Below are 25,568 nucleotides of genomic sequence, written 5' to 3' on the forward strand. Positions count from 1 at the left end.
GTGAATCCCTCGTGTTTTCTGCATCTTCTCTTATTCTCTGCATAACTTTTGTTGCTTGTAATCTTGCAGCGTCGGCATTGTGGTTATGGTCGTTGTTAGATGAAGACACTTGTCCATCCACGGTTATTACACGAGCGCGGCACTTATATTTTCGACTGAGATCGCACTTCCAATATACTTTTATGTCGACACTTCGATCTTCGATGAAGAGGAAATTGTTATAACAAAATTTTCGTTTATCTTTCTCACTTAACACGTACTCCATGGCTCTTAACAAAGTATATTTAAAAATAAAAACAACTTATCACCACTGACACAAAAAATACAATGAATAAAATCAAAACGAAAAAGCAAATATATACCTACCCAATAAAGAAACATTGATAACTAACATTATAATGGGCAGATAAAGATTAAGATTAAAGATAAAGGGCTTATTATCATAATGGGACATAAAATACAATGAATACAATCAAAATGAAAAATTCAATACATACCCAATAAAGAAACATTGGTAATGGGTAAGCATGTTAATGGTTATTTAATGATTTTAATCTTTCCCTAATACCTGGAAATTATTATAATACCTAATTATCATAATGAGAGAAAATCAAAACCGTTATTTTTCTTATTATTTTAAAAGTTCAAAGATAGTTCAGATTTGTAATAAATACTTTTCAGCATATATTAATATACTATTATATATGTGACATATCACATAATTTTTCCTAATTCAAGAATCTTTCTTATGTATATATTTTGTATTATTTTGAATAAATATTTTAGATATAGGTATAATTTTCTTTTTATTCGAGCAATTAGTATTTTGAGCAATTTTCATGTCGAGAAATTGATTTTCGAGCAATTGCATTCGAGCAATTGACCGGTTACCGAAAATTAGACAACAAAAATGTAGAATCTCAACAAATTAGAAGCGTTCGAGTTGTGGTGTTACCGTCGCATGCTCAGAATCCCGTGGACAGCACACATAACTAACGAGCGTGTGCTGGAGACCATGCACAAAGAGCGATAATTAATCAAAGTCATAAAAATGAGAGAGGTTCAATACTTCGGTCATATAATGAAAGGACCTAAATATGGCTTACTCCGGTTGATCATTCAGGCCAAAATCGAAGGAAAACGCTGAATTGGAAGAAAAAACTGTCCTGGCTGCGTAACACTAGACAATGGACAGGTCGAACGGTTGAGGAATTGTTTCAAATAGCTGCCGACCGAGAAACATTTCATCAGCTTGTTAATACGCTTGAAAACAAGCACAGCACACAAAGAAGATATTTATAAATATTAAGAGAGATATAACTAGCTTTACAACGGCTATTAGACAAACTCAAAAATAATAAAAGTTAATGCTTTTGTACTACAAATTATATCAATCGCTGGCTATCCCTAAATTTGTCCCAATTTTCCAAAAATTAAACCATGTATCAAGCATACCCTTGACACACAAATAGCCGAAAATGATTAGCAGCAAAAAGCTAATATCGAAAAAGGATTAACGCAACACTGTTCATTGATTACGTTTAACTAATAAAAACCGTCGAATTATATTCAGCTGATGGCACCGAAGCCAGGACGTATCACACCCTTCAAAATGTACAAAAAAGGATAAAGGAGCGAGAGTTGCCGCTGATGGATAATTCAATTTTTTCCTATTTTATAAATCATATTAAATGTCACTCTTGATAACGCGCAAAAGCTTCATTAAAATTTGAAGCCGTCCTTTGATGTGTTTCAGCCGCAATTGGGGCTTTTTGAACATATGTGTGAAATTTATAACATTTTTTATTTAATAAAGTTAGTATTGGATATTACATAATATAGCATGAGGCAAAAAACGTTTTGTTTTTATTAGTATTTTATAGCAAATTACACTATTTATTAATGCTCTTATTTTTTATGCTCAAATCTGAAAGTACATTATTGTACAATGATTTTTAAATGCATTCACATTTTTCGAATCCTGAGAAAACTAATAAGAATTTAAAAAAAAATTAAACGCAGAATGAAAGATTACGTTATTACCGAGGGCCGAAAATCCGTCAAAACTTCTATAATATCAATTTATGTTAATAAGTTACAGGGGTACAAAAGAAGAGAAAATTGAATGTGATTTTCAATTTCAAATATGTGTCAAAAGAAACATTTTGCTTATTAGCCTAATAAAATAAAAAAAAGTCAAAATGTAAATTCGTACAGGTTAAAACAAATTTTATATCAAAGTTTAGGTGGGTAAAAAAGATATTTTCAAGAGTATCCAAATCATAGAAGGGGATCATTGTTTAAATAATTAAAAAGGGGTCATTTTTGCAAAAAAAATACTTTTTAAACTGCTGAGGTAATTCACTTATTAATGAAGGTCTATGGGATTTTTTCCTGCAAAGTTAAAGGATAAATCTTTCACATAAGATTTACTGAATTAAATTTGACCCCCTATTTATTTAAATAATTGTATATAAAACTTTAAAAACAAATTTGCAAAAGATTATTTTTAGCGTTTTAAATAAGCACTATAAAATATCTTATTTTACAGACGAAGTTGCGCTATGTTACCAGTATTAAGCAAAAAAAAACTGGTCAAAAAATATTTAATATTTTTGAAAATATTGAATTTGTTTATTAAATGTTACTATATTTTCAATTGCAAAAATTCGGTTGTTGCCAAAGAAATACTCACCTGCTTAAAATCTCATTATTTTTATTTTTATGTATATTTTCGATAAATGTATTGATAAATTCAAATTTTAATTAAACTCCCCCCTAAAATGTCATTTGAAAATTATTCAAATTTGTTTATAATTTGTTTTTTTAATAACATCTCGGGGATTACGTATTTTGAAATGCCGTTTCGATAATTGCCTTCCTGGGAATTTTTACTAATTAACAAAATTTTTTTGTCGTTTTTTTCTTCCTTTTTCTTGGAGTTATATTACTACGGGCCCTTTTAGGGTTAAATTTTATTAAGAATGTCGAATCTCTGAGCTGTAGATTCTAGACCTAAAAATATTAAGATTTAACTAAAATCTCTTAAATAAAATGTGGCTACTTACTGAGTTATAGGGTGTTTTATTTAAAAATTTAAAAATTATTGTTACCAAGTACTTTAAAACTATTTGACGTATCCTTATCATACTTGGCAAAAAGTGTGGCTATTATACACCCTACTAAATTGTGATTAATAAACGTTTCTAGCTAGTGCCAGAGGCGTACGACAGGGGATAGTGAATGATTGACCCTTCCCAAATTCTACGCCACTGAGTGAATTACTATTTTAACGAAATTTTTCGATTATCCAATACTTTGTATGTAAATAACTTTATTGGTATCGATAAAGTCATCAGTTTGAGAGATATGGAAGTTTAAAATGAATGAATGAATAAATCGAAATAACTATGCCATTTAATTTTTAACGTCCAATATCTCGAAAACTAATGACTTAATCGTTACCAGTAGAGAGTATATTATTTACATAGAAAGTATTAGAGAATCGAAAAATTTCGCTAAAATAGTAATTCCCTCAGTGGCGTAGAATTTGGGAAGGGTCAATAATTCACTATCCCCTGTCGTACACCTCTGGTAGTAGCTAGAAACTTTTATTTATCACAATTTAGTAGACTGTATAGTACCCACACTTTCTGCCAAGTATGATAAGGATACGTCGAATAGTTTTAAAGTACTTGGTAACAATATTTTTAAATTTTTAAATGAAACACCCTGTAACTCAGTAAGTAGACAAATTTTATTAAAGAGATTTTTGTTAAATCTTAATATTTTAAGGTTTATAATCTACAACTTAGAGAGTCGACATGCTTAATGAAACTTAACCCTAAAAGGGCCCGTAGTAATATAACTCCAAGAAAAAAAAGAAGAGAAAAAAAGACAAAAAAATTTGATAATTAGTGAAAAATTCCCAGGAACTCAATTATCGAAACGGCATTTCAAAATATTTAATCCCCACGACGTTATTACAAAAATAAATTATAAACAAATTTGAATAATTTTCAAATGCCCTTTTAGGGGGAAGTTTAATTGAAATTTGAATTTATCAATACATTTATCGAAAATATACATAAAAATAAAAATGATAAGATTTAATACAGGTAAATAGGTCTTTGGCAACAACCGCGTTTTTGCAATTGAAAATATAGTAACATGTAATAAACAAATTCAATATCTCAAAAAATATTAAATATTTTTTAACCAATTTTTTTTTATTAATACTGGTAACATAGCGCAACTTCTCCTGTAAAATAAGATATTTTATAGTGCTTATTTAAAACGCTAAAAATAATATTTTGCAAATTTGTTTTTAAAGTTTTATGTACAATTATTTAAATAAATAGGGGGTCGAATTTAATTTAGTAAGTCTTATATGAAAGATTTACCCTTCACCTTTGTAGAAAATAATTCTATAGACCTTCATTAGCAATTGAATGACCTCAGTAGTTAAAAAAGTATTTTTTTTGCAAAAACGACCCCTTTTTAATTATTTAAACAATGATCCCCCTGTATGATTTGGATACTTTTTTGAAAATATCTTTTGTACCTACCTAAACTTTGATATAAAATTTGTTTCAACCTGTACGAATTTACATTTTGATTTACATGCAGTGTAATTTTATTTTACTAGACTATATTCTAAGAAACTTTCGGCCCTCGGTAATAATGCGATCTTTCATTCTGCTTTTAAATTTTTAAAAAATATTTATTAGTTTTTTCAGGATTCGAAAAGAATGAAAGTATTTAAAATGATTGCATTCGTTCCGAAATTTTGCGCCTACGCTCTTAACAATAAAATACTATTTATGAGTGAAAAACACTGAAATAAAAATCTCAATACTTTGACAAAATTTATTATAAGTTAATATCAGCTGTTTCGGAGAAGTGCCTTTTCAAGTGATGTATTTTACTATGTGTCAGCACTTTAAAGTCTCTATTTGAATAGGTTGAGGAGTGGGGATTAGGGTGCATCGAAAAAATAAAAGTTGGAAATGTTATATCTAATAGCGTGAAAAAGTTGCTAGTGTTATTTTTCAGTATATTAGTATTTTTAAATTTTTTTTCTAAGCGAATTTTCTGCGCCCCAACGACCTTGAATTTTATTAAATATCTAATTTTTATGGAAATTTCAATTTATATTATTTGGAATAAAATATGTGCTAATTCGATCTAAGATCAATTAAAGAAAACTTAAAATGTTGTCAATTACAAATTTAAACGATATTTAAAGTTTTATTTGTTTTTTTAATCTCCCCAACCCCTTTGAAATGCCCCGCTTCGTGAGTCCGTGCGTGTAATTTTCACTCATGTTTGGTGCGATGCCTTACTGTTATTTGTTATCATTGTTGTTTGTAAATTAAAGATTTTTAAAATAGATAAACCACGACCATGGGGAATAAAATTAAGATGTGCTGTGGACCGCCCCATTTTTGGGCAACCACCAAATATACCAGAAAATGTTTTACCGAAATACAAACAAGCGATGAAGTTTTGTGGTTGCAAGATGATAAAAACTCAGCAAGAAAGAGCCTAATTTTCTGGTATTGCCGAGCAGGTTGCAATTAAATTGGAGGAAATATGGAAAAAGGCTTTAATTTTAATAATTTGACATACAAGAATTATTCAGCTTTTAAAAGCCTATCATGACAAATATATGAAACTTATGAAACCATTTAAGAACAGGCAAAACAGTGAATTTTACAAAAATAAAATTCAATGCTTTAAAAACAAAAGTAAAACTACATGTTTCGATATTGCAGCGTGCAAATGTGACACACTGATTAATTGTCTTTGTAGCAAATCTAAAAAAGTGCCTCTGGATGATCGCGAATTTCTATTAAATCAAAGAGGTCCCAGAAAAATGGTGATAAGCTCGATTGATAGGGAAAACAAAAACAAATATAATCAGAGAGAACAACGGTAAAAGAAGAAAGTTACCGACGCAAAGATAAAACTTTAGCTCATGTAAAAAATAGCACCAAGTTTTATGGTCAATCGATCGTGGAAGAACACATAACACTTCTTGTGCATGAGCCAGGGTGCAAATATTTCGGATATGGTGATCCGCTGTCTGGTAATCAAAAAGCATCAAATCCAGCTATTGCATGTGACGAAACAGTCGTAAATACTGGCGTTAAGGGTGATGTAATACGGCTGTTAGAAGAATATCTTAAAAAACCGCTTCAGTGGTTTGTATGTCTGCGACATTCAAATGACCTACCCCTTGGACATCAAAAGAAGTTTGCCAGTGACCAAATCAAAAAACGTGAGGGTCTTCAAACTTTCTCCTATAAAATTTTGATTCAAACGACTACTTTGAGTTAATTAACTAACAAGAATTTCACCTTACAGAACCACCTTCTCTAGGTTTTCGAGTGAAATACTGCGAGATTTTATTAAGAATCCTAACTTAGACCCTTTTAACATTGAGATTGAGATATATCACTGCCACAAACAATGTGTAGAACGATGTGTCAAGCTTGTGACACAAGCTTCTCTAGCAGTTTGTGGAGCGTATTCGAGGGATGGATTTATAAAAACTCGAATTGATTCCAGAAAAACTATGCCTAACTTTAATGCTAAATCGGAAGACATCTTCGAATAGAATGCTTTAACAATATTTTTTTGGAATATTTATATACCTAATTTTGTACTTTGCTTTATATTTATTTTAGTATTAAAATACTTGGGTGACGTCAGGGAGACGGATAAGTTAGGCTATTTTGTTATAAAAAGAATATTTTAGTATACTTTTCTTAAGTAAAATTATTAATTGCCTTGTGAAACCAGAAAATATTTTCCAATTTAAACCGAATTTATTTATTCAAGTTCTATAAGGTATTACAGTCCCTTAAAAAAATTCGCATATTAATGTTTTTTTTTTCTAATTTTTAGTTTCCATGGGGGGCAGAAAATATTTCTTTATTTCAAGGCAATTTTACTAAAATATTAAATAGTGTGTTAGGAAACTTTTGTGAGCTATAACATTTTCGTTTCTGCCCTCTTGGGGGGGGGGGGGGGGGGAGCAGAAGAATTTCGAAAAAATTTTACCAAAATACTTAACAGTTGATTGGGCAACTTTTGTGCGATATTACTTTTCCATCGCAAAAAAAAATTTTTTTTTCGTCTTTTTCGATGCACCCTAGTGGGGATCCCTTTGTCTCAAGTTGTTCCATATCTCGCTTAGTTTGAACGTAATCGACGTTTAACAGTGCTCGTTTTAAAGGTCTTTTCAAGCAATACAAAGGATATTCTTAGAGTAAAGCAAGAAACCCATTATGAACAGCCAGCACGGCACAGCCCGGCACGGCACAGGACAGTCCAAATTCATTTGTATAGTTTTAAATGCAACGTAACCCATTATGAGCAGCCAGCCCGGCCCGGCACAGGCCAGCACGCAAACGGAACGGCCGAAATTCTCCGAGTAGAATAAAATCCGTTGGAGTCGAACGGCCTCTGAACGGCCAGTCGGCGCCAGTGTGTCATAATTGTTATAAAATATTATATTGTTGATTTTTTAATTGAAAGCGCGTTGTTTCTTTTGAAATAATATGGACGAACTTTTAATTGAGAGTGTCAGAGAATACCCATTTTTGTATGATGCATCGGACCCAGGTTATCACGATAGCAAGAAAAAGGACAATGCATGGGTACAAATATCCGAACATTTTGATCAATGGACAGGTACGTACATTATCTTTTAACCATGAATTCGTTTTTTTAACATGATGCATATTCATTAAAATTGTGTAGTTTATGTCTTTTAAAAAGTTTTATTTTACGATAGTTTTAAAATATATCATAGATGACATGATGAGTTTCTAAAATAAAATTAAAACAATACATAACATTTTTCTCCTATATAGAGATGGGCTAAATTATGGAATAAATTCATTTTCTCTAAAATGGACGGCTTTGGGGAAAAATCCCGAAACACGTCGATTTTTATTTTTAAATTACAATTTTTTGGCCTATATTTCATACTAGTGACGTTATCCATCTGAGCGTGATGACGTAATCTATGATTATTTTAAATGGGAATATGGGTCGTGTGGCATCTCATTTGTGGCCAAAAAATACTTTTTTAATTAAATTAATTGACGAAAAAAGATGAATGTATGCAATTTATTTAACTCAAAATACTTTCTAATGATGTCAGAAAATAGAAAAAAATGTTTATTTGGCAAAAAAACATTGCTTTTCGCTTAAATTAAATGTTCAAACTGTCAAGAGGTAGATGGGAGGCTGTTTGTGATTTAATTTAAGTGAAACGAAATGTTTATTTGTGAAATAAACATTTTTTTCTATTTACTGACAGCAGTACAATGTATTTTGAGTTAAATAAATTACATACATTCTTCTTTTTTGCCCTTGTTTTGGATACCCTGTATAAATAATGATATTATTGTTTATATTACTGAATAGAGGATTGAACACCCTTTCAAATGAGATGCCACACAACCCCTATTCCCATTTAAAAAAATCATCGATTACATCATTAAGCTCAGATGAATGACGTCTCTAGTATGAAATACAGTGGAAGCTCGATTATCCGTCAGGGCACCGGACCAAGGGTATGACGGATAATCGAGAAGACGGTTAACAGAACATTAAAAAAATAAAAATCATACTGTTACGGTGACACACAGATATTAACTAATAATTTGTGTGATGTACATTTTTATTTTCGGCTTGCGATTCTAAAAATAGAACTCTAAAAGTATGGTATCATTTATCATTACCTATTTAAATTGAAATTTAATCCAGAGCCCTGAATAAGAACAAAAATTATTTACATAAAAAAATGCGGTGATGGCATAACTGCACGTGTACATTTCAATGAATTTCGTTTGGCTTATCGCAATGCTGAAACAAAATGAATTGATGACTCAATTTTGACTTGTGTATACAATATAACTTAATGGACCCTGACGGTTAACAGAGGTGACGGATAATCGAGGTTTCACTGTATATGCCAAAAAATTGTAATTTAAAAGTAAAAATCGACTTGTTTTGGTATTTTCTTCCAAAGCCGTCCATTTTAGAGAAAATGAATTTATTCGATAATTTAGCCCCTCTCTGTATATATTTTATTAATAAAAATACATTATCATTTATGGCAAATGATCATTTTTCCGGTGCCGTGCCGCGCTGGCCGTTACAAATGGGTTTATCCTGTTTTTGCTCGACTCGACTGGTGTATTTTCTTCATAACCTCACTTTTCTCCAAAGAATGTTTTTAATTTTATAATTTGTAGGTACGTATGCATGTAGGAATCTTTTACAAAAAACTAATCTTTAATAATAATTCTATTCGCTTTATCTTTGCCCATCGGCTATTTGTTTAATTGTTATTTTCGTGGCAAGGAAGCTTTAAAGAAAAATCTTTGTATAATAATAAAAAATGTATAATACAAAGTTTGTATTTTAGTTATTTGGAAATAAATCAATAAATCCGTTTTCCTCTTTGGAAGAGACTCCTTAATCCTAAAACATCACCGATGATAAATAATCCACGTGGCACTTAACAACCAGACTGCAGCTGTCTTCAAGCCATTATGGTCTTGAAAATGTCTTCAAGACCATGATGGCTGAAAGACAGCCAACTGGTTATCACCTAAGGCCTACCCACATCATCAGTAGCCAACAGCACCCATCTTCATCCTCCATAGAAAGAAGCAATCCATCAATGCCATAAGTATCACTTTGATTCATTGTAAAGCTATAGGCAGGGTTTGCTTGTACATATTAAATATCATCACTTTACTATGTTCTTTGAAGTTATACTTCTTTAAGCGCAATTGGATTTTTTTTTCAAATGTTGGCAGTGAATTTTTATAAAAACGACAGTGTGAAGTACGCGCACTCTCTCCCTCTCTCTCTCTCTCTCTTGTCGTTTTCTCATTACTGAGGATCGTGATTTCTTCCAATATTCCTAACAATGTTTCTCCATTGGTCTCTATCTTCAGCTGCTCTAAGAGCTTCGCAGAATGAGTTTCCAGCTGAATGCTTTATTTGGTCAGACCATCTAGTTGGTGATCGTCCTCTTGATCTTCTCCCCGAAACGTTTCCAGAAATAATTAATCTCTCCAAACTGTCGTCACCTCTGCGAAGCACGTGACCAAAGAATTGCAGAATTCGTTGCAGACATATTGTGGACAGCCTTTTTTTAATATTGAGTTGGTTTAGAATAGAAACGTTTGTCCTATGAGCTGTCCAAGGTATGCGCAGCATTGTTCTCCAGCACCACATCTTCCACAAGACTCCAAGGCTCTGCTCCGTATAGAAATATTGAGAATACAAGGGCATTCACCAGGCTCATCTTGATATTTTGAGCGATAGATCTGTCTTTCCAAACTTTACTTAGGCGACTCATTGCATTTTTGCCATACCAATACGTCTCCGAACTTCTGCTTCACAGTCACCATCGTTAGTTATACCAGACCCGAGAGATAGACAAAGATATTTACTATCTGGTATTCCTGTAACATGTTAGTCAGTTGAATAGTGTCGAATCTGTCGACCACCATTATTTTTGTCTTAGCTTTATTGATTTTCAGACCAATTTTATTGCTTTCGTACTCAACTCTTCGCAGAAGAGCAAATATTTCTTGCTCATTTGCTGCGAGTACGCGCACACCGACAAGATAAAAATGACAGTCTGAAGTTAGTTGCTTTTTGAAGTCTTTCAAGTTAAGTGTCAGTTCAAAAAAACAATGTGAAAAAAAAATATTGGTGTTCTTGTTAATTCAGAATATACGACGGTGATCGATATTTACTGATAATTTATTGGTAAATAAAATTTAATAAAAAATTTTGGTCTTGGTAAAAGGTATATTATTTTAAAAAGCCCTATAGGGCTACAAACATCGAACAGAACGTTTTCGCTCTAAAAAGAGCATCATCAGTGTTGCCTAAAATAAGTATAACCATATTAATTATCAAAATGTTGAACTTAAAGTGATGACCAAGGTAGAATCAAAGTTTGGTTATACTTACAAGAACATGGTGAGCCAACCAAAAAATACGAAGGTCAAAGCCTTTCAAAAATGGACTAAAAGTCACATCAAAATGCTAACATAGCAAATTCCAAAGGATGGATATAATCCCTAAGGATATGGCCCTAGGATAACATATGACTCCCACACGTTGTAAGTGGGTCATATAATTATAATAGATATCTATTCAATATATATCCCATTCTCTCCACATCATCTTTTCAAACCGTTTTTCGTTTAGTGTCCAATCATAACTATTTCATTCTAAACTAAATCAACCAATAATACTGTACAATATATCTTTCAAGTTTCACACATCTAGTAGTTATTCCATTCAGCCAACCTTTCATTCATCATTTGGTTTGTTTGGTTGCCTGGTCTCTGGAGTCCCCAGTCTCTCAATAATGTTAATTAGTCTCAATAGTGATGTCAAATTTACTTTATATACCACAAACTCATCTATCTCAAATAAACACAATTTTTAATTTTCTCATATACTCAATAATCTTACTCAACACTTATCTTCATCTGACCCCACTTTAGTTGTAGCTTAGACACTTTTATCCAAGTTATTAATTTTTCGTTTAGCCCTAGATGTTATTTAACATAAAAGGACATAATAAAGAAATTTGGACTAAGCTTGTAATACAACCTTTTCAGTCTTGTAAATTTGTGTTGATGAACCCATCTATATTTTATTAATTTATAAATAAGATTTTGCATTTACAACTTTTTCAGCATTGGATATCACGACCCCTATTTTGTCTCTAGTTTTTCAGCCAGTCTCTCAGCCATCATTTGTGTTGGTTCACAAATATAAATTATCTAATTTCAAAACATAAACCATACATTACATTATCTGTATGTTGTTTTGCCTACCTTTCTTCATCAATTTACGTACACTTCATTGATGATTGTGGGTACTCAAATTCCCCCCTTCTATTTTACATCTAGATAATCTATTCTCACTAACTCTTTATTTTTATAATTCCAACACACTGATGTTAGCTGTTATCATTGCTTGTACTATAAACAACTATAAATTTAGTAGCTGTGTAACCAATTTTTCATGATACTTCAAGTTCCATTGACAATTGTTGTCTTGACATCAGACAGATTCGCTTTTGATATCTCACATCTTAGTTGCCTGTCAGCTCTTGTAACATAATGACCTAATTTGTTACCTTTGACCCACTTACAACGTGTGGGAGTCATATGTTATCCTAGGGCCATATCCTTAGGGATTATATCCATCCTTTGGAATTTGCTATGTTAGCATTTTGATGTGACTTTTAGTCCATTTTTGAAAGGCTTTGACCTTCGTATTTTTTGGTTGGCTCACCATGTTCTTGTAAGTATAACCAAACTTTGATTCTACCTTGGTCATCACTTTAAGTTCAACATTTTGATAATTAATATGGTTATACTTATTTTAGGCAACACTGATGATGCTCTTTTTAGAGCGAAAACGTTCTGTTCGATGTTTGTAGCCCTATAGGGCTTTTTAAAATAATATACCTTTTACCAAGACCAAAATTTTTTATTAAATTTTACTTGTAATTAATGGTATACAGCCAGCTACAGGAAATTCTTCCTAGTGGATTTTTATTGGTAAATATTTACGGAAGTTTAATTTCACGTAAAAAAATTATAAAGAAGACTTAAAAATCAATTTTTTTTTCGTATATTATTTTTAATCGACAACGGCCATAGCACGCTGAATATATTGTTTGTCTGCTATAATTTTTTCCATGCGTTACGATTCATTTTCAAACAAATTAAGTCAAAACATAAAGTGAAACGTATGTGCGTCGATGTGTATATACATTTTGTATACTGTATACTATATAATATACTACACACATCGGCGTACGTTTCACGTTATGTTTTGACTTAATTTGTTTGAAAATGAATCGTGACGCATGGGAAAAGTTATAGCGGACGAACAATACCGGTTCTTGTCCGATCACCGAAGTCAAGCAGTATCGGTCGCGGTTAGTATTTGGATGGGTGACCGATTAGGTACAATGCATGTTGTTTGCCTCCCTTCTTTTTATATTTCATTTTTGATATTATTTTAATAAGGTTAATACTAAGCTATCGAGAAAAAAATCGCAATTAGATAAATTTGTGATATTTACATTTTAGTAGACTAGTTGGCATTTCAGTTTTTTGTTAACGTATTATACATGTAACCTAAAATTATATTGGGTGTCTAAAATGATAATATCGATGAAACATGGCAAAAACTCAAAGATAACATAATCGACGCTGCAACAGAATCACTTTAAATACTCACATATTAAAGAAGAAAACCCCGTGGTTTAGAGAGGAAGTTAAGATAAAATGCGAAGAAAAGAAGAAAGCCTTTTTACAATACAGAACAAAACAAACACAACAGACATAGAACCACTACAAACGAATCAGAAACGAAACGAATACTTTAGTGAGGCAAATAAAAAGGGAGCACCGGCAGAGTTTCTCAAAACAGATGGAACACGACTTCTACGGAACACAAAAAGAAGTATGGATAATGATCAGAGGGCAAAGAAAGGAGATGAACGAATTAATAACAGCGAAACACATTCAGAAGGAAACATGGGCAGGCTACTTCCGATCTCTATTTTCTAAAGGCGACGATAATGAAGCACCAACACCTGAAGTTACGACAAACGAAGAAATAAACATCGAGGAGGGAGAGGTAAAGGAAGCATTAAGAAAATTAAAAAATAGAAAATCTCCAGGAGAGGACATAATATCGAAGGAACTCCTAAAGTACGGAGGACAAGATCTAACTAAACAACTATTAAAACTAATACAAAAAGTAATAGAACAAAAAAGAATACCACAAGAATGGAGATCAAGCATCCTAATACCTCTCTCCAAAAAAGGAGACAAATCAGACACGGAGAATTACAGAGGGATCAACTTATTAAACACAACATTAAAATTAACATCAAAAGTGATACCAAACAAATTGAATGAAATTATAACATTAGCAGAAGAACAACAAGGTCGGGAAGGTCATGCACTGACGCTATATTTATAATGAGGCAAGTTCACGAGAAATCGTTGGAATACAACAAACCGGCATATTTATGTTTCGTGGACTTTAAGAAAGCATTTGACAGGGTCACATTAAAGGACGTTATCCACTTATTATACTTGAGAGAGGTACCTCTGAGAATAATTAAAACGATAGAAAACATCTACCAGAACAACACAATAAAAGTAAAAGTGGAAGATGAACTAACTGACCCAATTGAAGCAGGCAATGGGATAAGATAGGGGATTCCTTGAGTCCTTTATTGTTCAACCTGGTCATGGACGAAATAATAAAAAAAGTAAGAACTAAAAAAGGATACCAAATGGGAAAAAAACAACTTAAAATAATCTGCTATGCGGACGATGCAATACTAATCTCTCAAAGCGAAGATGATTTAAAACGTATGCTGCACCAATTCAACATAATCGCCAGAAAATTTAACATGTTAATTTCCTCAAAAAATACAAAATGCATGGTTATAACAGCAGATCCAATAAGATGTAAATTGGAGCTGGAAGGTCAGATAATAGAACAAGTGATGGAGTTTAAATACCTAGGCATCACACTATTTAGCTACGGAAGGCTCGAAACAGAAGTGGAAGATCAAGTGAATAGAGCAAACAGAGCCGCAGGTTGCCTGAATGACACAATATGGAGAAATAAAAATATCGGAAAAGAAATGAAAGGCAGAATTTACAAAACAGTCATCAGACCAATAATGACATACGCGGCAGAAACACGACCCGACATAGAGAGGACAAAAAGTTTGCTCGAAACAGCGGAGATGAAAACCCTTCGAAAAATCGATGGTAAGACTCTATGGGACAGAGCTAGAAGTACAGATATACGACGGAGATGCAAGGTGGATAACATTAATAACTGGGTAAGAAACAGAAGAATAGAATGTAATGACCACATAAGCCAAATGACAACAAATAGGGTAGTCAGGACAGCGAGAGACGGTTCCCCAATAGGAAGACGATCAGTGGGAAGACCATGAAAAAGATATAACGACAACATTCTAGAGGCACATTGAAAAAACAGACAGAGTCATGTCTATACATAAAGAAGAAGAAGAAGAAAATTATATTAAGAGGGCGGAATTGAGATTAAATAGGTTTTTTGAATAAATTTTTAAAATCTTTTTGAATAGTGACAATGAAACATTATAAATTCTTACGTGCCTACAAAGTACACACACTCTTTTTCATGATAAATAAATACGATTAGTTATTTTTTTCCTTTTGTTACTTACACTCAGAGACTAAGCTAGGGCTCCTATAGTTGCTTGAAGTATTATTTTACAGTAGCACCTCAACTATCTCTGGTAGTGCTATCGTTACATGATTATCAACAAAAGTTATAAGTTATGCAGTTACTTACCTGTATTATTCTAAGGATGAGCGTTGTATTTTGAAAGTCATATTCCAAGGAGAAATGTATCTGGCCAACATTTTCTGAGGGTTCAGAGTTGTCAATGTACATGTCCACCAATGATATTGAGCGGTTTTGAAGGAATGCCATCTGCAACAAACATTAATACAACGTGAAATCTGTTGACCATAATTCATATAAATATATCGACTTTCAAGTTGCTCAGTTCAAATAATTTTAATATTGAAAAAATATAAGTGGTATTATACTGGCTTTATAAATATGTTAATATGAAGTTATTATAAAATAATGTCAAATATTTAGGTACCTAGTGAGATAGTTTGTTTTTCATTAGATATAGGAAATATATTAACGACATTTTGAAAGAATAAAATCTGCAAAAAATATTAATACAAAATAAAGAGACATAAGGATGATTTTGACGTTAATTAAGTAAAATTATTTCTTGCTATAAATCGTCTTCTTCCTATAATTATCATTTTATTATGGTACATTGAATGGTACTATTGTACTAAATTGGTTAAAGGTAACATGTGCGATTTATAACAATTTTTGAAACATTCAAGTATTCCCCCTGTAAACTTTGATTTTATGACTTAGGTCCATTTTCCCAAACAGCAGAGATATATAATTAATTGTAGATGTGTCACCCAAATTGTCGAAAATTGTTTTTGTGCCCCAGATCTTTAGGACAGTCAATGAGGGTATTTGGCTCCGAATTCCATCCTACTACATCGAGTTACTTGATATTTTCACAGTAAGTAGGGAATATCTCATGAAACAAAGTCTACCCCATGCCGATGTGCGCTTTTATCTTGGGGGTGTTTCCCACCCCTTCTCAGGAGTGAAACATGTTTTGGTTAAAATAGCAACGGAAGAGGCCAGAGAACCTAATTTTAAGCAAAAACTGTTCTATAATTATTTTTTGAAAACTCGATACTTTTTGAGTTAGTCGTAGTTGAAAATTGTCCATTTTCATTGAAAAATGACACCTTTTCGGACGGATTTTTGTGAATACCTTAAAAACTATGCATCTAAGACAAAAATTATGTAAAATATTTCTGTAGGTTATAAAAAAACAAAGAGATTCGCTCCTTCACAAATCTTCTAGTTAAAATAGAAAGAGGGATATGGTAGGTAAGAAGAGTTTGTTTCTTTGCTGCATCCTCAAATCGGTGTATTAAACTTGAAATAACAGAGAAATGGTCGATTTTAGGCGTATAATGATACTTACCACTTTTATAGTGCTTGATAAGACCTTTAAAATCAGCAATACTAAATGTCGATTAGATTTAAACTAAGCGCGATATTCTGCAAAAAAGTTGATGGATTTTAAGCCATCTTAAAATGTATTTTAAGAAGAAATGAGAAGTATATTTAACCCTTTATCCATCAGAATATAAATACATCGTTTTTCTTTCACAATATTTTTATTATAGTGTTTTATATATGTTCAAAAAGTTGGACTGGTTTAAAATGAATGGTTTTTGAAAAAAAAAAGAACAAATTATAGAGCGCATTGAAACTCGAAAATGATAAGAGATACGAAAAAAATATACTACACAAAAATATAGGGTTTTTTCAAATAAAACTTTTCTTTTTATTCTTCACTAATGTATCTCTTATCATTTTTAAGTTACAGGGAGAAAAAGGAAGATTTTTAAGAAAATTTAAAACTGCTCTCTATAATTTGATCTTTTTTTTTTTTCAAAAACCATTCATTTTAAACCCGTCCAACTTTCTGAACATAGAAATAACACTATAGTAAAAGGTATTGTAGAAGGAAAACGATGCATTTACATTTTGGTGGATGGGGGTTAAAATTAATTCTCATTTTCTCTTAAAACACATTAGTTATACATTTTGTTTGCAGCATATCTCGCTTAGTTTTAATGTAATTTACCTTTAATATAGCTCATTTAAAAGGTCTTTTCTAGCACTACAAAAGGTATTGGTAGCATTATACACCTAAAATCGACCGTTTCTCTGTTATTTCAAGTTGAATACACCAATTTGAGAATGTACCAAAAAACAAACTAATTCCACCTACCATATCTCTTTTTGTATTATAACTAGAAGGGTTTTGGAGGCAAGTGGCTCTTTGTTTTTTATAACTTACAAAAATGTTGAATATAGTTTTTTTAGTTAGATGCATAGTTTTTAAGGTATTCGCAAAAAACCGTTCGAAAAGGTATTATGTTTCAATGAAAATGGCCAATTTTCAACCACGAATAACTCAAAAAGTATTGAGTTTTCAAAAAAATATATAGAACAGTTTTTGTTTAGAATTAGGTTCGCTAGCGAATTCCGTGATAATTTTAACCAAAAAATTTTCCACCCTGCAAAGGGGTGGGAACCACCCCCAAGATAAAAGCACACATCGGCATGGGGCAGACTTTGAATTAGGAGATAAGTAGAGGCTAGGCCCAAAATTTCATTAAAATCCATGCAGTAGGATAGAATTCGGAGGTAATATCCTATTCTTTCTCCCATTGACTGGCGTAACTTGTGACAATTTAATTGTACTAATTCTGTTTTATTATATTTAGAGTAAAATCACGTTTACAGCGATATTTTTCTACCTTCTACTATGTTTATAAAGCCTAAGGAAGTATTGATTCCTAAGGGACAAGAAGTTAAAAATATGACGTGATAATTTAAAAGTCATTGAATATTTTGAATTCACATCTCATAACTGCTAATTTAAAGTAAAAATAATTTATCTTATAAAGCTCTTTATAAAAATTGATATAAGCGCTGCTTTGGGCTCAAGGAAATTGAGATTGTAAATTCTGTTAAAAAAATTTCATCTTACATTTATGCCCTTTTGGATAATGATTATTTGCATAATTTTTTCACAAGCGTCATTTTATATATACGAAAATTACAGCTTCCTGCTTTTGCGAGGATTCATTTATTTTACTGTTTTAACTTCTTCTTCTTCTTTATCGATCGATGGATATAATGTTGGCTACCATATTCGCTATCGTGACTTTATTGACAGCTGCTCTGAATAATGATATAGTCGATTCTCCGTACCATTGCCTTAGATTTTTTAGCCATGATGTTCTTTATCTACCAGGACCACGTTTACCTTGATCTTTCCCTGAATGACCAGATGTAAATCATATTCTTCAGGGTGTCTTATAATGTGACAAAAGTATTCCAGCTTGCGCCTCTTTATTATATTGACCAGATGTGTTGTTTGGTTCAGCCGTCTAAGGACGACAAATAAACAAACATTGGACAATAAAGAAAATCTTAGAATAAGTGGAAAAAAGAAGAGTTATGCTACATTATACCACAAAAATATGAAACAACACTCTAAAAATACCGGAGCTAAGTAGAAAAATAAATGTATATGCTTCAAATATAAAAACAATCATTTAAATAATAGTTCAGAGAAATAAGGAAAAAAAATATCATGTTGGTGACACAACCCCCTCCAGGCCGAAACCAAATTTTTTGAGTAGTGTGGACATCTATAATAATAACCTATATGTTTCCTGCAGCCGATTTTGATGATATACATAGTTATAAACAAATGAAAATCAAAAAACGCTAAATTTTCGCTTTTTTCGTCTATTGCCAAAAGGTTAAGTTTAAACAAATTTGGAAGTAAGAAACTCATAAATCATATAAAAAACTTCAATATGGCGTCCGAAGAATATGTCTATCCTTATTGGTTGCTTAGAAAATTGCAGAATAATTCATAAATTTTGAGTTTATATAAATATTCATAACTTATGTAAAAATTAACTTAGAACCTTCTTATTACAAGAAATGCTGGAACTTCTGGTGCTTAAATTATACTCAAAATTTCATAATAATTGGTCAAATAGTTTAAAAGTTATTTAATTTGTTTATCCCAAATTAATTTTTTTGCAACACTATAAGTCAGAAAATGATGAAATTACAGTAATACTTTGGATAGTTTATGAAAGAAGAAGATTTATGCTACTAGTTTAATTTAAAAAAAATGACAAAAAATAATTCTAAGTATCGCAAAATTATTTTGCAAGAACATGTCGATTTTTTGCTTAAAAACAATTAGAATAACTTTTTAACCATTACCCGCAGAAAAATTATTTTTTCATATTTAGAAAGACTGAATTTTTATACAAATTTAAAAAAAGAAAAAATTGTCCTAGGACAATTAGAGACGAAGTTGCCCGCCCCCATTTTTTTAAGTCACAGCAGCTTTCTTTATAACAATTACGAAATCAAATCAGTCACATTTGAAAGAACATACTTCAGAGTTTTAATGTACCAAATATAAAAAATATATACTTTCAAACAAATCGTCCACAAGGCTTCAAAATATGACCCTTAAAATCGGCCGGCCTTGAAACTTGGGAGATCGATGAGAAGAGGGAAGGAACTGTTAGCTGTATCTCTTGTTCTCACCTACGGATTTCGACGTTTCTTTTTTAAATTTATATGTACTTTTTGCGTACAGTATGAGTAAGCATTATTTAAATAAATTAATTGTTATATACACCATCAAGTTTGTTTAAACAATTTTTTTTTCATTTTTTTTAAATAATATTTGAAGTAATTTTAATCACAAAACATGTATATTTATGAATAATATAATAATACTTAGTTTTTTATTAAACTTAGTAATAATTTAAAGTATGAAAAAACAAATTATCCCATTCAATTGTTTCTAAAGATAGTATTGGTCTATAGAAATCAGAAAATCTCAAATGAACTAGGTTTTATTTTTTTGGTAAACATGCTATTAGATGAATGAAAAACTGAAGTTACAGAACCACCAAACAAGAGATAAACGTAGTTGATTGGGGTTGGAAATTAAGCTAAGAACCGTTAGTACCGATTCAATCAAAAGATCTTCTTTATACCAGATATTTTATTAAAATAAACTATCTGCTCTTGCAAAACTGGTTGCACCGAGTACTTGTTAGTACAGAGATATAAATAGTTTACGGACTTCGATAACCAAAACCTCTATCTTTCACTATTATCTATTTTGTGGTTTCTTTTTTTAATCTGTATGTACTCTTTGCGTACGTTACGGATATGTTTTTTTTAATAAAGTGGTTATTTAAATAACTATGTAAATTGTGTAAACAATTTTTGGAAATTCTTTTACGATATTTTGCATATGCACTTGACTTTACAATAACTTATATTAAATGGGTAACTGATAATTGTTACGTTTTTCATAAAAATACAAGTATTCCTAAATAAATCTCCTTTAATTTTATTTTAATAGTCTTGTTATAATACCAAAATGTATGAAATATCTTAATTTTTGTTTTTTTTTTCAATCTTAAAATTATAACTTTCAATCTTGTAAGATACAATTATTACAATATTGTAGAAACTTTCTGAAAATAATTTTGTTCTTTTTATCCTCTCTCTAATTTTGTTACATTTTATTTTTCGTTTATATCTAGTAGCATGTTTATCAATAAATAAAACCTAGTTTATTTGAGATTTTTTATTTTCAATTCAATATTATAAGCCAATGTTAGATTTAGGAATAATTTAATAGGATTAGTGTATAATAATTACAGGGTGTACAAAAATACAGGTCATAAATTTAATCGCATATTCTGGGACCAAAAATAGTTCGATTGAACCTAACTTACCTTTGTATAAATATGCACATAAAAAAAGTTACAGCCCTTTGAAGTTACAAAATGAAAATCGATTTTGTGCAATATATCGAAAATTCCGAGAGATTTTTTCTTGAAAATAGACATGTGGTATTTTTATGGCAGGAGCATCTTACAAAAAAATAATAGTAAAATTTTGACACTCCATAAAAATTTTATGGGGTTTTGTTCTTTTAAACCCCCCAAACTTTAGTGTACGTTCCAATTAAATTATTATTGTGGTACCATTAGTTAAACACAATGTTTTTAAAACTTTTTTGCCTCTCAGTACTTTTTCGAAAAGTCAGTTTTTATTGAGATATTTTGAATAGGTATTTGTCAAATCCACTACATATTTCTAAATATGGTTTAGTACGATTATGGAGACTTGGTAATCGTATGAAAATTTATTTATAATTTACATTTTTAGGCATAGTTTGAACCATATTAAAAAAGAAGCCAAATCTTGATAAAAGGTGCCTTATCGAAAAAATACTAAGAGACAAAAAAGTTTTAGAAACATTTTGTTTAACTAATGGTACCGCAGTAATAGTTTAATTGGAACGTACACAAACATTTGGGGGGGGGGGTGTGAAGGAACAAAACCCCCATAAAATCTTTATGTAAACATATTAAAAAAGAAGCCGCAACTCGATAAAAACTGCCTTATCGAAAAATGCTAAGAAGCAAAAAAGTTTTAAAACAGTGAGTTTAACTAATGGTACCACAATTATAATTTAATTGGAACGTACACAAAAGTTTGGGGGGTTTAAGGGAACAAAACCCCCATAAAATTTTTATGGGATGCACAAATTTCACTATAGTTTTTCTTTAAGATCTTCCTGTCATAAGAATGATACATGTCCATTTTCAATAAAAAATCTCTAATAGTTTTCGATATATTGGAAACAATCGATTTTCGTTTTGTAACTTCAAAGGGCTATAACTTTTTTTATGTGCACATTTGTATTAAGGTAAGTTAGGTCCAATCGATCTATTTTTGGTCCCAGAATATGTGATTTAATTTATGACCTGTATGTTTGTTACGCCCTGTAAAACTAATATGTACGTTTTACAATAAAAGTTACATCAAATATTATTTAAAAAATTGAAAAAAAAATGTTTAAACAAATTTGATAGTGTATATAACAATTAGTTTATTTAAATAACGCCTATTCGTAATGTACGTAAAAAGTACATAGAAGTTAAAAAAAGAAACAACGAAATAAATAATCGAGAACCAGAGATACAGTTAACAGCTCCTTCCCCCCTCTCATCGCTAACCCAAATTTCAATGCTGGCCGATTTTAAGGGCCACAATTTTAAGCTTTGTGGACGATTTCCTTGAAAGGAAATCTTTTGTATACTTGGTAAGTTAAAACTTTGATGTATGTTCTTTCAAATGCGGCTAATTTTATTTCTTAATTGTTATAAACAAAGCTGCCGTGAATTAAAAAAAGAAGGGTGCTAACTTCGTCCCTAATTGTCATAGGACAATTGTTTTTCTTTATAAATGTGTATAAAAATTCAGTATTTCTAAATATGGAAAAATACTTTTTCTACAGGTTACGGTTCAAAAGTTATTCTAATTAATTTTCCACGGCGCACCGCACCGCACAACGCCCAGCACAATACCTCGCACATAGCTTAGCCTTTGCTTTGCACATTAGTGGCCGTATTGACACACCGCATATTTATTCTAAACATCGTCGTTACACCGGAAAAAAAACGTTGTTTTAAATTCCAATTTTAAGACAAAGTTTTTGCAAAGAACAAACAAAATGGCGGTGTATCACCTATATAAAAAGCGAATTTACTATAGCGAATCCACTTCTTTCCTTCCTTTCTTTCCACAGTCTTGTTAAAACCAAAATATTGTGGCGACATTTGCATTTTCTGCTTCAAATTGGTACAAGCATAAACACAACTGATTAATGTATCTTTATCTATCCCTAGAATAAGCACTGTGCGAAGATCAGAAAATACTAAGCTCAATTTATGTAGGCGAGGCGTTGGTACCCAACGATGTGCGAAGGGCAATGCGGAGCGTCGTTGTGGCCGCCACTTTACATCACATAGTCTCTGTGTTCACCTTAACTATTGTGGGAGTACAAGTTGTACTCATTTGTCTTCCCTTCTCGCGTGTTTCCTGATATACATAATACAGACGAACCCCGCTTATTAGAATACCGGTTATAGGAATATCCCCTTTAAGGAATATAAATTTGAGGTCCCGAAACGTTTTACTAGCCACCAATGATCGCTTATTAGAATATCTCAATTATAGAAATACTTTTGAGTGGCACGACGGCTATTTTAATAAGCGGGATCGACTGTATATTTATTTTCACTATTTGTAGCATAGTTTTGGTTTCATTAGAAGTATCGTTTCTCTCTGTGGCATATGGATAAAAAATAAATGTTTTTAAATTAAAAATTGTTTACCGTTGTTATCTTTCTCTACTAAAAATTTTATTTTATATTCTCCCCCAAAGTATTTCCTAATGGTATTTATTTATTGTCCCTGCAAAAGAAACCCTTTACCTTCGAAATCCTTTTGGAATGGAGAGTCAATAATTAACTCAAAGAATGATGACAAAATTGAAAATTTAATATTAATTAAAGTCTGTATACAAGAATTTTAATTTCTTCTTGGCTTCATGTTGTTTTATTCTTAAGCAATTAAACCTTTCTGCTCAATTTCTATATCATATTTTTTTAATGAAAAGTTACGGAACATAAATTTGGTAATTAAGTATCAGTTTTAGCGTTTGTTAAAAAAACGCTCAATAATGGTAACTGTATACCATATAATGCCTTATAGATCAGGGCATTTAGAACAAAAAAACCGGAATAAATCGATTTTTAAATACAGTACCTATGAGGGGAGCAAAGTATGCTAAATTTGCAGTCACTCGAGCGTTATAGGGAACTATTGGGTTGTGATTATTAGGTCCTAAAACCAAAAAAAGTTAAGTAAAATTTTCCATTTTAGTGGGGACTTTCCATTTTTTTAATTTAATTTTCCATTTCCAATAATCGTTTTTTCCGATTATGGCGCCATTTATGCATAATTTGAAAAAATGTCTCTAATAAAAGTTGCCTATTTTTACGTAAGGAATCCAAATCTGCAATAAAAAATGGGGGCTCCCATTTAAGATTTTAAAGTAACCCCCCACCCCACCTCCGTGAGGGGTCGTGTTTGATGCCATTCGATAGATCTCTCAAAAATATTGAATAAATGTATTTTCAGTTTTTCGATCTGATGTTGATTTCGCGAATTATCGCATGGTTTGTATTTAAAATTTTAAATTTACCCCCAACCCCTCTCCGTGGGGGTACATGTCATGTTTAGGGGGTCATGTTTAGTACCATTCGATAGATTTTTGAAAAATATTCAAAACGTATTTTTTAGTTTTTCGATCTGATGTTCACTTCGCGAAGAATTCGCTTTTTATGTGAAACTTTTTGACTCACCCATTTCCTTACGCCCCGCTCAAATCGTCAGATTTTTGAAATATACACTCTTTTGCATGTACTTAACTTACCTTATCTTAATCTGAAAATTTCGAGTATTTTTAAGGATATATTTTTTTTCGGGCCCCCCTTAACGAACTTCCATGTGTTAAGAGCCAATATATGGTAGGGGTACATCTGCAGGGTACCAGGTTTCTCCCTATATATTATGACGTGCTCGAGTAACTGCAAAAATCCCCGCTTGGGCTCCCATACCATATCGATTTGCAGCTTGGTGCATTGTTCGGGATGAAGTCAGGAAAAAACGCTACAATATACAAATGGGTGAAAATGCATAATTGCATTTACAATAGGGATGGCGGGTGTTGACAAAAACACCGGTTTTCGGTTATACCGGTTTTTTAACTACAGTTTCACCTGGCGGATATAACCGGTCAAAAAACCGGTTATTTTAAAAACCGGTGTTAGCCTTTTTAGTCATATCCAATACCAAATAAGTTACATTTACATTGCGCTTTAGTTTGCGATACTACATTTGAATCGATATCAGTCCATACCAGTAGAGAAATCAGTCATCAGTGTTGTAAAATCGGTTTCAGCCAGCTTAAAATTTCTCATTTATGCACGGGGGAGAAAAATTTTCCCATTTTTTCACTAAATTCAGTATTTTTCCACTTACCCGGTTTTTTACCGGTTATTACTTTAAAAAGAAAAAACCGATTATAACCGGGACAAAAAAACAACCGGAAAAACCGATTATTGCAAAGGAAAAACCCGTTTTAGGTTATAACCGGTAGGTTTTTCCCATCCCTAATTTACAATGCACAAAATAATACAAACGTGCATAAACATGTCAAAATCAGTATATCAAGGGCCAGAGTTTGTTGTTCGGGGGCTTTTGGGGTCGCTGAATATGAATACGCTATCAGAATCGACACTCAGAGCACCTGGCGTCAAAGGATTCTGCTAAGGTACGTCATCTGTATTTTCGAGGGTTTTCGACACTAAATT

General features: G+C 31.7%; 1 protein-coding gene across 1 annotated transcript in view; it reads right to left on the reverse strand.

The window, feature by feature from the left end:
* Positions 1 to 25,568, reverse strand: part of LOC114342221 (synaptotagmin-7) — a 209,539-nt gene that overhangs the window by 107,114 nt on the left and 76,857 nt on the right. Inside the window, exon 4 of the mRNA XM_050656848.1 lies at positions 15,445 to 15,585. Within this exon, the coding sequence (XP_050512805.1) occupies positions 15,445 to 15,585 (141 nt within the window). The remainder of the gene's footprint in view (positions 1 to 15,444; positions 15,586 to 25,568) is intronic.

The sequence above is a fragment of the Diabrotica virgifera genome, chromosome 7, assembly GCF_917563875.1.
Source record: "Diabrotica virgifera virgifera chromosome 7, PGI_DIABVI_V3a".
NCBI classification, from domain to species: domain Eukaryota; kingdom Metazoa; phylum Arthropoda; class Insecta; order Coleoptera; family Chrysomelidae; genus Diabrotica; species Diabrotica virgifera.